Source organism: Equus caballus, chromosome 29 (assembly GCF_041296265.1).
Source record: "Equus caballus isolate H_3958 breed thoroughbred chromosome 29, TB-T2T, whole genome shotgun sequence".
Classification (NCBI taxonomy): Eukaryota; Metazoa; Chordata; class Mammalia; order Perissodactyla; family Equidae; genus Equus; species Equus caballus.
Window position 1 is genome coordinate 32855678 of NC_091712.1, and position 14743 is coordinate 32870420.

At 40.0% G+C, this 14743-nt stretch overlaps 1 protein-coding gene across 3 annotated transcripts in view; it reads left to right on the forward strand.

Moving 5' to 3' along the window:
* The window catches only part of LOC100056651 (phytanoyl-CoA dioxygenase, peroxisomal), a 22651-nt gene extending 7908 nt beyond the window's left edge, over positions 1 to 14743 (forward strand). For all 3 annotated transcript variants that reach the window (XM_001498820.7, XM_005606920.4, XM_070255341.1), the window contains 4 exons: positions 3414 to 3595; positions 7340 to 7489; positions 12398 to 12532; positions 14427 to 14743. In XM_001498820.7, coding sequence (XP_001498870.3) covers positions 3414 to 3595; positions 7340 to 7489; positions 12398 to 12532; positions 14427 to 14480 — 521 coding nt within the window. In that variant the 3' untranslated portion in view covers positions 14481 to 14743. The remainder of the gene's footprint in view (positions 1 to 3413; positions 3596 to 7339; positions 7490 to 12397; positions 12533 to 14426) is intronic.

The following is a 14743-nucleotide window of genomic DNA, read 5'->3' on the forward strand; positions in this document are numbered from 1 at the left end:
AGCTTTGTTCTTTTTTCTCAGGATTGCTTTGGCTATTCAGGGTCTTTTATTGTTCCATATAAATTTTAGTGTTCTTTGTTCTATTTCCATGAAAAATATCATTGGGGTTCTGACTGGGATTGCATTGAATCTGTAGATTGCTATAAGTAATGTGGACATTTTAAGTATGTTTATTCTTCCAATCCATGAGCATGGAGCATCTTTCCATTCTTTATGTCTTCTTCAATTTCTTCAATAATGTCTTATGGTTTTGGTGTGTAGGTATTTCATCTCCTTGGTTAAATTCATTCCTAGGTGTTTTGTTCTTTTTGTTGTGATTCAGAATGGGATTGTATTCTTGAGTTCTCTTTCTGCTAGTTTGTTGTTAGTTGTTAGTGTTTAGAAATATGACTGATTTTTGTATATTGATTTTGTGCCCTGCCACTTTACTGTATTCCTTAATTATTTCCAGTCATTTTCTGATGGATTCGTTAGGATTTTCTATTCATTTACTTGCCTAATTGCTCTGGCTAGAACTTCCAACACTACGTTGACTAAGAGTGGTGAAAGTAGGCATCCTTTTCTTGTTCCTTTTCTTAGAGGAATACCTTTCAGTTTTTCGCTGTTGAGTAATGTTGACTGATAGTTTTTGTCTTTCCATATTTTGAATACATCATTCCACTCTCTCCTAGGCTATAGAGTTTCTGCTGGGAAATCCACTGATAGCCTGTTTAAGTTATTTTCTTCTCTCTGGCCACCCATAATATTCTTCCTTTGTCATTGGCTTTTGACGGTTTTACTGTAACATCCCTTGGGGGTCTTTCTGCGTTGAGATAATTAGCAGTCTATTAGCTTCATGTGCTTGTATATCCAGTTCCTTCCTCAGGATTGGGAAGTTCTCAGCTATTATATCTTTGAAAAAGCTCTCTGTTCCTTTCTCCTTTTCTTCTCCTTCTGAATGCCCATTTTCCTTGTGTTGTTTTTGTTAATTGAGTCAGATATTTCTCCTAGAATTCCTTCATTTTTGAAAAAATCTTGGTTCTCTCTCCTCTTCCACCAGAATCATTTCTAGATTTCTGTCTTCAAGCTCACTAATTCTCTCTTCCGTATGATCTGCTCTGTTTCCAGTGCTTTCAACTTTATTGTTCATTGTATTGATTGTGTTCATCTCTAGAGTTTTTTTTTTTTTTTTTTTTTTAGAATTTTAATCTCTTTGGTGAAGTCCTCCTTCTGTTCGTTAATTTTCTTCCCGAGCTCACTGAACTATCTTTCTAAGTTTTCTTATAGCTCATTGAGTTTCTTCATGATGGCTGTTTTGAATTCTCAGATTGCAGTCGTCTGTGACTTGAGGTTTGGTTTCTGTAGAGTTGTTGTTCTCTCTCTGTTCTGCTGTATTACTGGAGTTCTTCATGGTGTTTGTTGGGTTGATCCCTGCTGGCACATTTGTGGTAGTAACCACCTTTCTTGTTTGGGTATGGCTCTGGCTCCTTTGACTCTGAGCTGCTTCTGGTTGTATTTGAGAGCCTGCACTTTTCACCCTCCCTGCCTCTGGTAGACGAGTTGTGAGTGCCCTCATTGTGCTGCTTGTGCCTCCGAGGTTCCTGGTGCCTTGCTGCTTAGGTGTTACTGCAGGTTCAGGTGTTGCCAGCATGGTCACCATGTTGCAAGCACCTCTGCTTCTTCTTCGTCACATGTTCCCCCACTGGCTCTCTGGGGGCTCTCCTCTGGTTCGGGTGCTGCTGCCCAGTGCCCTCCCCGCACTGCTGTTCCCAGATTATCTGGGTGTGCTGGCAGTACTGCTGCCACAGACACTGGGTTCATGGGTGTCTCTGCAACTGCAAAAGGCCCAGTGTCCTGTATGCAACCCCCACTGCTAGTAGAGCCAGTTTTGACTTGATGCCACTGGGGGCTGTCATGGGTTCTGCTGTGGCTCCTGAAGCCTCAGGTCACAGGTGCCACTGTCCACTGTTGGTGGAGGGATAAGGACTGAGCCTTGAGTATCGCCGCTGCTCCTGCAACCTCTGTTCTCCAGCTCCAGTGCGCTTTTTGAAACCCCAGGTTAGGGCATCACTGCCCTTGCTGGAGGTATCTGCAGTTTGGATATAGCCCTTGCTGTTGTAAAAACCAAGGTTGAAGTCTCCACTGCCTGGGGAGTGGGGAGCGGGCTGGGTCGCTGGCACCACTGTGTTTCCTAAAGCTGCAGCTCACGGGCGCCATCTGCCACTGCTGGAGGGGGGCAGGGGCTAAGCCACGAGTGTCGTGTCTACTCCTGCAGCCTCTAGTTGCTGATGCATGCATACCAGTGCAGTTTTTAAAACCTCAAGTCAGGGCACCACTGACACTGGGGGTTTGGCGGGGGTGGGGGTGGGGGGCATATCTGCATTTTGGATCCCCACCACGAGGTGGTGAGGGCGGCTCTTCTAGTTCTGCTCCCTCCTAGAGGCAGTCCACCCACCTTCAGGTGTACAAGTGTATGGATCTCTCAGGCATTCTGGTGTGCTGTGCAGGGAGTCCTTTGTTGGTCAATGGGAGTCCTACTGGTTGTAACTTAGAGAGGAGAGGCAAAAGGAACAGGTCACATTGCCATGAATCTGACATCACACGAAAATGGAGCTTCTAAGACCTCACTCCCGGAGAGACTGATTCGGAAAGTAGAACTCAGGAATGTGCATTTAATGAACCATGCTTGGAGAGTCTAATGCGGGTGGCTCTCGGGCCATGCTGAGAAATTCTGCTTTATCCGCAGTAGTAGCTCGGCCATTAGAGACCCTTCCTCCTTTTCTACCCTTTTCCTCTGGATTCCAGGAGAGGTTGATGTGATGGACCTATAGCTTAACATCCTCAGGTCCCTCCCTGCCTGGATGTCTTGTTTGGAGAGATCAGGTGGCTGGGAACCAAGTTCAGAGAGCAAAACCAGACAAAATGTGAATGTGGTCAAGGTTCTGACTGTACACAGTGATTGTACACCAAATGCCTCTGGTTCGGTGGGAAAACCTCTGAGAGGACTTTTATTTATTTAGTTAGTTAATTCATTAATATTTTTTGCATCAGCCACTTAGAAGGCTGTCAGGGGATCTCCAATTTCACCACATTCTTCAATATAATTAATCAAACCTTTTTTTTGAAAATTAGGCTCTGTGCCCAAACCAGAGTTACAAAGGAATATATAACAATAGAGCTGATGACGTATGTACGACTTGCTAGAAAATAGTGTGTGTAAGTACTCGGCTACTAGGAACCCAGAAGAAAGTATGGGATCAGGAGTTGCCACGTTGATTTGATGTTCCAATTTGGTGCTTATCTCTCAAGGCTGATTTTCTAAGTGTTGGTTCATTTGTTTTGCTTTGGCCGGGATAGGTCTTTGTTCTGGTTTTTCATGCAGAGAGGAAGAATTCTGAGACTTGGGCATCTTTTAACAGCGGGTTCTATTTCAGGCAAGAAGACATCCCGTCATCCCTTGCACCAGGATCTGCACTATTTCCCCTTCAGGCCCAGCAATAACATTGTTTGTGCTTGGACAGCCATGGAGCACATCGACCGGAACAATGGCTGTCTGGTTGTACTTCCAGGCACACACAAAGGATCCCTGAAGCCGCACGATTATCCCCAGTGGCAGGTAAGTGGGCCCAGCACTGGGTCTTGATCAGAATCTCCTGTAATGTTTTGACTTCACATCAGTTTACATAAAGATCTTTACCAATGAGATGGCATTTCCTTCTTTAGCAAAACATTGTTCTAGGATTTCCACTTAGGATCAGGGAAAATTCAAGGATGTCAGAAAAAATTCATCATCTTTGTTCATTCAACAAGTGTTTGAAAGCCAATCAATGTGGGGAGATTCAGTAGGTGCTGTGTAGGATCCCAGATTATAAAGCCTAGTTGCAGAGATAACACATAAACACTGCCACACCAGATGCATGTGCCAAGTGCCAAGTAAGTCTTACATCTGACTGATGGCCCTCAGAGTAAGGAAGAGTGAGGGTTCATCTCCTCCAGCTGGACAGACCACAGGAGGCTATGAGGAGGGCTAGTGTTTGTTTATGCCATGTCTTGAAGGACAGAGTAGAATGTTCTATAGCAAAGAGGCTATGGGGAGCATTGGGGTCAAGCGTAAGCATGAACCTGTCTAAGAGTAGAAAGGACCCACAGAGCTCACAGACTAGATGGGCTGGGCGTGTGTTTGGGGAGCAGCCATAGAGATGAGCCTGATAAGGTGCATCAGAATCAGATCAGAAGAACCTTGTTTGTTTTGTTAATGAGTCTTCACTCCATTTGGGAGGACTGGAAAACTTCTTTTTTTCAGGAAGCTGGAAGAGCTTTTATTTATTTTTTAAACATTTTGATTGAGATATAATTGATAAATAATAAAGAGTACATATTTTGAGTGTACAATTTGGTAATTTTTCACACACACACACACATATATATATATACACCTGTGAAACCATACCACAATCAAGATTATCCCTTCCTCCTCTCCGTCCCTTCTACCAAGCACCCACTGAGCTGCTTTTTGTTCCTATGGCTTTGTTTGCATTTCTAAAATGTTATATAAATGTAGTCATATAGTATATATTCTTTTTTCTCAAATATGGCTTCTTTCACTCAGCATATGTATTTTGAGATTCACCAGTGCTGTTCCATGTATCAGAAATCACTCATTCCTTTCAATTGCTGAGTAGTCCGTTGCATGGCTGTTCCATGGTTTATCAATTCAGCTATTGATGCTGGAGGACTAGTAAATGTTTTTGAGCCCATGAGTGATGAGATCAAATCAGTTCTTCAGGAACAATCATCTTGGGGTCTGGGGCAGGATGTATTGGAGTTGTAGGAGTTCAGAAGCAGAGAAACCAGAGAGGAGACTATTAACATTTAAGGTGTAAGAAAATAAGGTCCTGAAACCCCCGTAATGCTGGTCACAATGGGAAGAGCACCTGTTGTTAAGTCAGGAAGGTTGAGTTGTTGTTCTATAGGAAGAAAAGGCTGTGGCTTTAAGGGGTTTCTGTGTCGGTCAGAATTCTGGCACAGATGATTAGTGTTAAGTGACAACATTGAGTCTGAATTTCGATATGAAATCTGAAATTGTGAGAGTCATCAATTAAATTGAGGTTGGGGAAGGTGTGGTGAAAGCAGCAGAAGTGAGCTTCAGCTGACAGAAGCCAAAGGCAGTGTTTTGAGGGTGGCAGGCACATGCTGAATCCGTGAAAAGGCTGGCTAGCTCTAGGGGGCAGGAAAGCGGGAGTCGTCACTTGGCAGGAATAGTCGGGTTGGGGCACATGGCCTGGGCAGTTGAGCCTTGCTTATGTCCCGTCTCTTTGATCCTCTGCTCAGATTCTGAGTGGCTGCGGTGGGAGGTCAGATTGGCTTAGATGGGGTCCCCTATCCACAATGGCCAGGAGAGACGTGCACTGGATCAAAGTGCCAACACAGTCCAGTAGGGAACGGGTCTCTCCCCAAAGGAAATTGAGAGAGTCTCAGGAGGGGGAATGGGGTGCTGCCCCCATGAGACAGTGGCAGCCCCCCCATAAATAAAGGCTTGTAAATTTTAAATCACTTCTCGATTTCACGCACTTCACTCTCGTGCTGTTCTCAGGGAGCGATACCCAGTTTTTGCAGATATCCTGGAATATTATTTATAATCAGTACTGTTTTCATTTTATGATCTGTATTAGACCCACAACCAGGTCATATTATTTAATTTGTTAATAAACAAACATATGCATTGCTGTATCAACAATTCAATAACAGTATTTATAATTCATTATAATTGTTTTCTTTGGAAACAATTCTAGGATTGTTTTACTTACTGTATGCTTTACTTTCTGCATTTAAAAGCATTCTGCAAACAGGTTCATCGGCTTCAACTATGGCACAAAAAACTATCAAGAACCTCTGTTCTAGTTTATTTTTAAAAATTTCTATGAATGTATCATAAGCAATATAGTATTATCTTGGGTGTTTAAAAAGGTTACATAAATGATATTATGCTACTAGGCTATGAATTGAAGTCTTTCCATATTGATGTGTAAAGATTGAATGTATTTATGTAGAGTATCTCATAATATTGATTTATTCATTCTTGGAATAATGGACGTTTAAGTTGGTCTCAGCCTTTTTTATTCCAAACATGTGCAATGAATACCCTGAAGCTCTCTTTTTATCTAATTACCCAAGAATCTTTTAGAACATACCACTATCTTTTTTCGTTTTTTTTTTTTTTTTTTTTTTTTTTTTTGCTGAGGAATATTTGCCCTGAGCTAACATCTATTGCCAATCTTCCCCACCCCCCCCCCTTTTTTTTATGTTGGCCGCCACCACAGTATGGCCACTGACAGAGGAGTGCTTTGGGTGTGCGCCCAGGAGCTGAACCCAGGGCATTGAAGTGGAGCACTCTGAACTTAACCACTAGGCCACTGGGGCTGGCCTCTTTAACTTTTAAAAAAAGAGACATAACCCAAATAAAGACATAAACCATTACCTAAAGCAATAGCTAACTCTGGAAATAGTTATAAAGAAACACACTATTTTAATTTACTACTCTTATTTACTCTGGACATGACATGAGTGGTTTTTGAGCTCAGAAAAATTGAGCATTATGTCTCCCCTAGTTTGGGAAGATAGTTAACTTCTCAGAAATACTCCTGAATAATAGAAGAATAATTTATGCAAAGTTCCAGGTGGGAAGAATATCGTGTTGGGAAAGAATGATTACAGATTCAGGCTGGGAGGGTGGTCTCCTGCATTGACTGCAAAATGCAAAACTGCTCTGGATCTTCATTTATAATTCAGTAATGAAGGGTAGGTAGAAATTCCAAATTTTTCGTTTGGTCCAAGAAATCCATGATTTTAATATCAACGTTTGACTTTCTAGAAACAGACATCTGAGAAGCTTCTGTATCCAGGCATACCTCGGAGATATTGTGGATTCAGTTCCAGACCACCTCAATACAGCGAATATTGCAATAAAGCGAGTCATGTGAATTTTTTGGCTTCCCAGTGCATATAAAAGTTATGTTTACACTATCCTGTAGTCTGTTAAGTATGCATTAGCATTATGTCTAAAAAACAATGTACATACCTTAATTAAAAATACTTTATCGCTAAAAAATCTGAGCCTTCAGTGAATTGTAGTCTTGCTGCTGATGGAGAGACTTGTAAAATACTCAATACCTGCAAAGTGCAATAAAATGAAGCACAGTACAAGGTATGCCTGTATTTGAATTTTTTTTTTTAAGGATCTAGTTTGTCTCTTTGTCTTGGAACATCTTAGAGAAACTTTGCTTTTCCTGATGAGTCATTGATAAAGTTTTTAATTATTGTCTTCCTCAAATACAGACTTGGTTTCTCTTATGTGTTCCAGGGGGCCGTTAACATAATGTTTCATGGAATCCAGGACTATGATGAAAACAACACCCGAGTGCACCTTGTGATGGAGAAGGGAGATACCGTGTTCTTTCATCCTTTGCTCATCCATGGATCTGGTCGGAACAAAACTCAAGGATTCCGGAAGGTATGCATTAACATTGTTACCAAGCAAGGGCCCACTGCTCAAAAGCATAGAAGCCAATAGTATGGCCCTGGCTTTGGAGAAAAGAAAAGGCTTTATTGTGAGGTGGACTGGAAAGGAGTCAAGGCTCTCAATTCTGTCTCTCCAATTCAAGGTTTGGGGTGAAATTTAAGGAGTTAGGGGCTACTAAGCTGATTGACTTGTCTCAAATCAGCCCATATATGGTAATCAAGCTACTTGGACTTCTGGAAGCCAGATTTCCTTGTTGAAGGAAGATTCTTGGTTCAGGAGTTATCCTGGGGTTGTGGGTTCCCACCTGGTATATGCCCATTGTTGTCTCTGGTGTTGAGCAAAGTTTAATGAATCAACAACCTATTTTTTTTGTGTGCTTGTTTTTTCTCTCTAAATCCCCCCAGTACATAGTTGTATATTCTAGTTGTGGGTCCTAGTTGTGGCATGTGGGATGCCACCTCAATGTGGCCTGACGAGTGGTGCCATGTCTGCACCCAGGATCTGAACCGGCAAAACCCTGGGCTGCTGAAGCAGAGTATGTGAACTTAACCTCTTGGCCATGGGGCTGGCCCCCTCAACAACCTATTTTAAGGAGGTAAAACTTGTTTAAGCTGGTCATGGTTTTATGTTCGGTTTCAGTTCCCCCCTTTTCTTTGTACATTCCTTAATCTTGAGGGAAATGGGGTGACAGCTGCTCTAGCTACTTCCTGCTGATTCGAGGGAAGGTCAAAGTTTCTTTTGAGTCTGTTTTGCCTGTATTGTGTAAGCAAGAAATCAGGTATTTAATAAGAAGAATTTCTGTGGAAATGAAAAGAAAAACAAAGTTAATTGTTGGAGCAAATTATAAACCAGTTTCTGAGCCCAGGGGACAGCCAGTGAAGAGGATTTCTAGATGTCAGTGTGGAAGCATCTTTCACAGCTTCAAAGTTTGCTGTTTGCAGTCTGTACTTTGCAGTCTCTGATGCTGTGATTGGGTGTTCAGGTATCTTTTGAGTGGTTTATGCAGCAACAGGCATGAATATTGTCTCAACATGGGCTCTTGTTGTGATCTCTCTTAAGTTTATATGCAGTTGTCCAGCTTCAATTTGTAGGACTTCAGAAAAAAGGGTGGTTTCAGTTCTCAGTGATTCCAAATGAAAGGGATGGAAAAGAATGAAAATGTTAGTTTGGAAACTTGTTGTCATGGATTTCAGGAAACTAGAAGAATCCAGGATCTGGTCCAGTTTACAGGTAGAAAACAAAACCTCAAAGACAATCAACGACCTAGAATGTGTGTTTCAGTTTCTACTGAAAAATAATTTGAAGGTAAAATCACCTTCATTTTTACCAAGGATAGCCAAATTAAGACTGATTTGTTTGCAACAATAAACTTGGCCCAATTATTTGCATAAGTACGCTGAGAATAGCAATTGATTATGTAGGTTCTTTTAAATCTGCCTTACTGTAACTTTTCATAAGGAAACTCAGATTGAACTTTAAAGGCCCCTCAAGGCCAGGAAAGCCAAGCCAAGGACTTTTTATCAGACTCTGCCTGTGATACCTAAAGATTTGGGTGCATTCCACTCTTCTGCAGGTTCCCAAAAATATCTTGAGGTTCCTGCACTGACAGGAAGTGTCCTTCTTTATTCACTGGGTAAGGTTTCTGGGAACCCTATAAGGAAGGTACCAGGCCCATTTCCAAGAGGCTTTATATATTCCATAAAGTCAACATTTTCTCCTTAAAGCTGTCTGGTTAGATCTGAGTCTACATAGGTCGGTCTCAAAGATGACCAGCCCTGATGCTCTAGTGGTTAATGTTTGGCCCTCTCACCACTTCAGCAGCTCAAGTTTGTTTCCCAGTCACGGAACCACACCACGCGTCTGTCAGTTGCCATGCTGTGGTGGTGGCTCACATAGAAGAACTAGGATTTAAAACTAAGATATCCAGCCATACAGTGGGGGTTTGGGGAGGAAAAAATTAAAAAAGGAAGATTGGCAACAGATGTCAGCTCATGGTGAATCTTTTCATGCAAAAAAAAAAAAAAATGCCAATCAAAGCCTCGGTAATATAACCAACATTTCCAATCGTGTCCTGTTATAAGCAGAACAGATTCTTATTGAAGTTATGCAAATACCTATATTGCCATGAAAATAATATTCACTAATTCTAAATTCTGGAGGGATCAGATAGGGAGAAAAAGATAAATGTTTCAGTTTTGCTTATAAAGGTGTAGTTTATACAAAAAGTCATAAAAATTATACTCATCCTCATCAGTTCATTCAGTTGCATATAATCAACTCTTGATCTTGATCTTTTGTTAGCTGTGTTATGAAGCCATCAGTTTCCCTGTTGGAGTTCTGTTTTCTTACCTAGTTTAGCCGTATGATCTGAAAGTTGATCTGAAACCTGTCTTCTAGAGTGGGTGTCAGAATTCTTTCCATGAATCTCTCTGAAGATGAAAAATATTTGTAAAAGCCTCAGAGTAATCGGTCTGTAAGTGACAAAAGACTTAAAAATGGCAATTGACAAAAAAATGTGTTTATTTCTGTGACATATAACATTTTAAGATAGTAGCTGTTATTATAACTGATAACCAGGACGGATCAGAATTTTAGGAATGTTATATAATTTTTAAAACACTTCTATTAATAACATTCACCCATGTAATATAACTCAAGAAGTTTTATCATCATTTGCCAATGCTTCCCATGTAATTTAATATACCAAATAAGCCTAGTTAGTTGAATATCAACCGTTTTATAGAAAGAGAGAACAAATTCTTTGAGAAGTCTCAGAGACCTGCTTGAAATTCTCAAGGTTACTTTCAGGATTGTATTTAGAATTTGAATTTTGAGGAAGTTTTTCAAAACTATCAAAAGCTTTTAAAACACTAGTTAAACAGTTAAAAAAAAAAAAAACCCTTAGTTCTCTTAATAGAAGAATCTCCGCTTTTTGAACAAAGAAAATTATTTTGACAAAACAGAATATGTGTTTTAGGTAGACTTACACAAAAATAAAGAAAAACCTTTTATAATCTCTTTATGAAGAACAGACTAAAAGTTCAAGGAAATTATCCTTTTAAGAGAGAAAAAAACCAAATTCTAATTTTCTGCCAGCTTAGTTGATATTAAAACGTATTTACTTAATTAAATTAATTTTAATCCACCCCACAGAGGGCTGCAGAGCCTCAGGCAGGTGGTGTTAGGACCATGGTCATCAGAAATTGTTCCTGGGAAAACACCCATTGCCCAACACACATGGGAGCCCATACTGTGGCTCTGGCTTTTGAGAAAAGAAAAGGCTTTATTGTGATGTTGACTGGAGGCAGGAGGCAAGGCTCTGAAATCTGTCTCCCTGATCCAAGGTTTGGGGTGAAATTTAAGGAGTTAGGGGCTACTAAGCTACAGCTGGGTATTTATTCAAAGGAAACGAAATCGCTGTGTGGAAGATACCTGTACCCTCATGTTCATGGAAGCATTATTCACAATAGCCAAGACATGGAAACGACGTAAATGTCCATCGATGGATGAATAGATACAGAAAATGTGGGCTATGTGTGTACATATGTGTACATACACAATGGAATAACATTCAGCCGTAAAAAGAAAGAAATTCTGCCATTTGCGATACTTGGATAGACCTTGAGAGCTTTATGCTAAGTGAAATAAGTGAGACAGAAAAAGACAAACACTCTATGATCTCAGTTATATGTAGAGTCTAAAAGAACCAAACGCATAGAAAGAGAGAACAGATTGGTAGTTGCCTGAGGCAGGGGGTCGGGGAAATGGGTGAAGGTGGTCAAAGGGTACAAACTTCCAGTTGTAAGATAAATAAGTGTTAGGAGTGGAATGTACAATATGGGTACTATACTTCATACAGTATTGTATATTTGAAAGTTGCTAAGAGAATAGATCTTAAAAGTTCTCATCACAGGGAAAACAATTGTGACTGTGTATGGTGATGGCTTTAAACTAAACTTATTGTGGTAATCATTTTGCAATACACACATAGATCTAATCATTGTGTTTTATACCTTAAACTAATACAATGTTACTTGTGAATTATATCTCAGTAAAGCTGAAAAAATATACAAAAATATGCAAATAGAAGTGCTCACTTTCCCTTTTGCCTCAGGCTCCAATATGGCTTGGCATGGCACTGGGACTTACGTGGGAAATGGAGTTTGTGACTCCAGTGACTAAAAAGTTGATGTTTTGGGCAAAGTAGGAAGTCCTTAAGGTCGCCTTAAGATAACTAACTTGTGAGGAGGAAGGTGAGATTTAACTACTGCCTTGCAGCTTAGATCTGTTTCTAACTTTTTTAAGAATGGGGAGAACCAAGTAACTACAGTTTTACCCTTGAGGAAAAAAGATGAGTATTATATATGAATGGCATGGGAATTTAAGTGACCTTTTGATTCAAGAAGCGATGTCTGTGTGTATTATTTGACTTCGCAAGGTATTTTCAGATTTTTAATTTTTTACGTAACCTGTGGCCATTGAAAATAACAACCTGTTAGAGATTCAGTTGGGTATCTATCTTCTGTGACTAAGAAGAAGATGAAAAACCCAAGAATACATTCCTTTTTAGGACTGGGGAGTAGCCACTCATTAGAAAAATCAAATGCTAAAAGTTAAAGACCTCTCACTTAAATAATTATGTTCCCTGCCCCATGTATACTTTTTGGAAATAAATATCACAGCTAGTTGAAAACCTCTTGTAATTTCTCAGCTAACGTTTAGCTGGAAAAAGAAGGATACTTAGCCACAAAGAGACTGATTTAGGACACAATGGAACAGCTTTCAATTTAGAAATCAAATGTGAGTGAAATAACTGATTCTCTAAAAGAAGACTCCTTGCTTGGTTGATGATGTTAATGGGAAGTTTTTCCCTCATATTAATTGGTTCACTTTGCACAGGCAATTTCCTGTCATTTCGCCAGTGCCAATTGCCACTACATTGATGTGAAGGGCACCAGTCAAGAAAACATTGAGAAGGAAGTTGTCCGGTTTGCAAATGAATTGTTTAAAGTTAAACAAGACATCAACCTGAAGGTATGTTTGTATGAAATGACAAGGGAAAAGTCTTGCTTTTTCTTTCTATTCAGATGTTTAAAAATTCTCATACCTGACTCAATCTGAAAGTATAAAATATGTGGGTTTAGAGTCATTGCAAAAATGTTACTGAGACCCACTAAGAATGACAATGGAAAATCAGATTCTTGCTTCCATGGTGTGAGGACCTAAGAACTGTGTGCTTCATTTTATGTCTTTGTGTTGTCCTGTGGTATGCGGGCTATCCTGTTTCAGGACAGACAGGTAGGAAAAGGAAAGGCCATAGAAAACAGATTTAGAGAAGAGGAAATGAAGGACACCAGGCTACCTTCTGAATACGCACAGGAAAGTTAAAGGTTTGGGCTATCAACCATAGGCCTCCTTTATGTGTATGGAGGAGAGTATTCACGCATTTGGAAATCCAATAAGACTTCCAGAAAGCACATGTGAAGCAAGTTTTCTTTGGAGTCATATTGCATCTGGCGTTTAATGGGAGGCATCACCTGCAAGTAGCAGAGACTAAACATCACTGCTGCTTATCACTAGGGGGTGTGAGACAACATGCCATATGCTTTCCTAATAAACACACATCACTTGTAAATTAATTTTTTGTAACTAGTGGACATTTGCTGCTGATGCTGATCAATAGACAAATATCAGTGAAGGCAAATAAGTAAATATAGTCACTTTGTAGCCTCTGAACCAAGAAGCTGATCCTATTTTTTAAATTTGCATTAGATAACCATCAATGCATGCATGTCCCATGGGGGTGACATGACCCCCATATCGACTGAGTGGAATGATGGCTCAGCCTTTCAGTACTTTGAAGAGCATTGCACACCAGTGGCAGCTCCCGTGCTGGTGGGAGTCATGTTCTGAAACACCTTCCCAGCTCAAGAAGCTTACTTCACCCTTTACCTCTTCTCCACTTTGGATCTATAAATATAGCCCATACATGAAAATGCTCTCATTTCACACTTGCAGGTCCTAGAAAGCCTTGTCCTTCTCCTTTTGTCTAGTCCTTAAAATGCCTCACATAGGGAACATATTTGACCAACTAGGCTTCTGAACAACACCCTGAGACTTCAGGCAGAAAAAAATATATACATTCTGTTTGAGGTTTGTCAAGGTTGTGCTCAATGAATTAGCTCTTGTATTTATTTGAGTTACTCTCTAAGTTCTAGTTTATCAACTTCAGTTGGAATAACACTAACTTCTGCTGTATAGCTCTTTGTAAGATACTAAAGCACTTTCACATCTCTTTTCATATTTTCTTCACCAAAACCCAGTGGAGCAGCCCTTATAGTTCCATGTTCTTAATGAGAAAATAAAGAATCCAAGAGTTTGGCTTAAGCTACGTGAGTGACAGAGCTGGATTTCAGCATCAGGTCATATTCTAAAATCGTTCTTCCCACCATGCCTTGCTGTTTGCTCAAAAATAAACAAGAAACAAGAAGTAAATAAGATAGTCTCAATTGTTTTATTAAGAACAAAGAAAAGAAACAAACCAGTCACCCAGGACATCATTTTCCTGATGGGATCTAGTCAGGAATGGACCAGCAAATAACAAAAGGAAAGCAGAAAACTGGGGAGTAAACTGTGTGTTTTGACCAAATGTCACATCATCCAGTCGAATACCTGTGATGAACAGAACATGAAACAGGCCTGACAGATTGGGGACTCACTGTCTTAGTTTCTTTAACACTGTTTTGGATGTTGGCGAGTAAATTAATTGGAGTCTCAGAATATGGTTTATTTACTGACTGATTTGACTATGATGGAGATTCTTTTTTTCTCTTTAACCATTTGTAGATAGTAGAAATCTATTTTGTTGTATGGTGAATAGACAAATTGAAGTGACACATAAACTCATTCTGTTTGGCATTATTTCCAGGATGTTTGGAGATTTCGAGCTCGACTTGTGAAAGGAGAAAGATTCAACCTTTGAAAGAGCCCTTTGCTATAATTCCTTTAAAGAAAATCAAAATGAAACCAGCTATCTAAGGAAAATGCTTTCTTAATGCAATGATGCAGTCTTTTCTACCATTGTTCATAAAATCAGAATGTGTGTGTCATGTGCTCAGCTGCATGTGTGTGATTCTGCCAGGCAGTGGTGTTGCTTTATGGATGTCAAAACAGTAAAAGTGAAACATTACCGTGTTAAGGAAAAGTAACTTAGACTTACATCTAATAAAGGTGATTGATGCATAA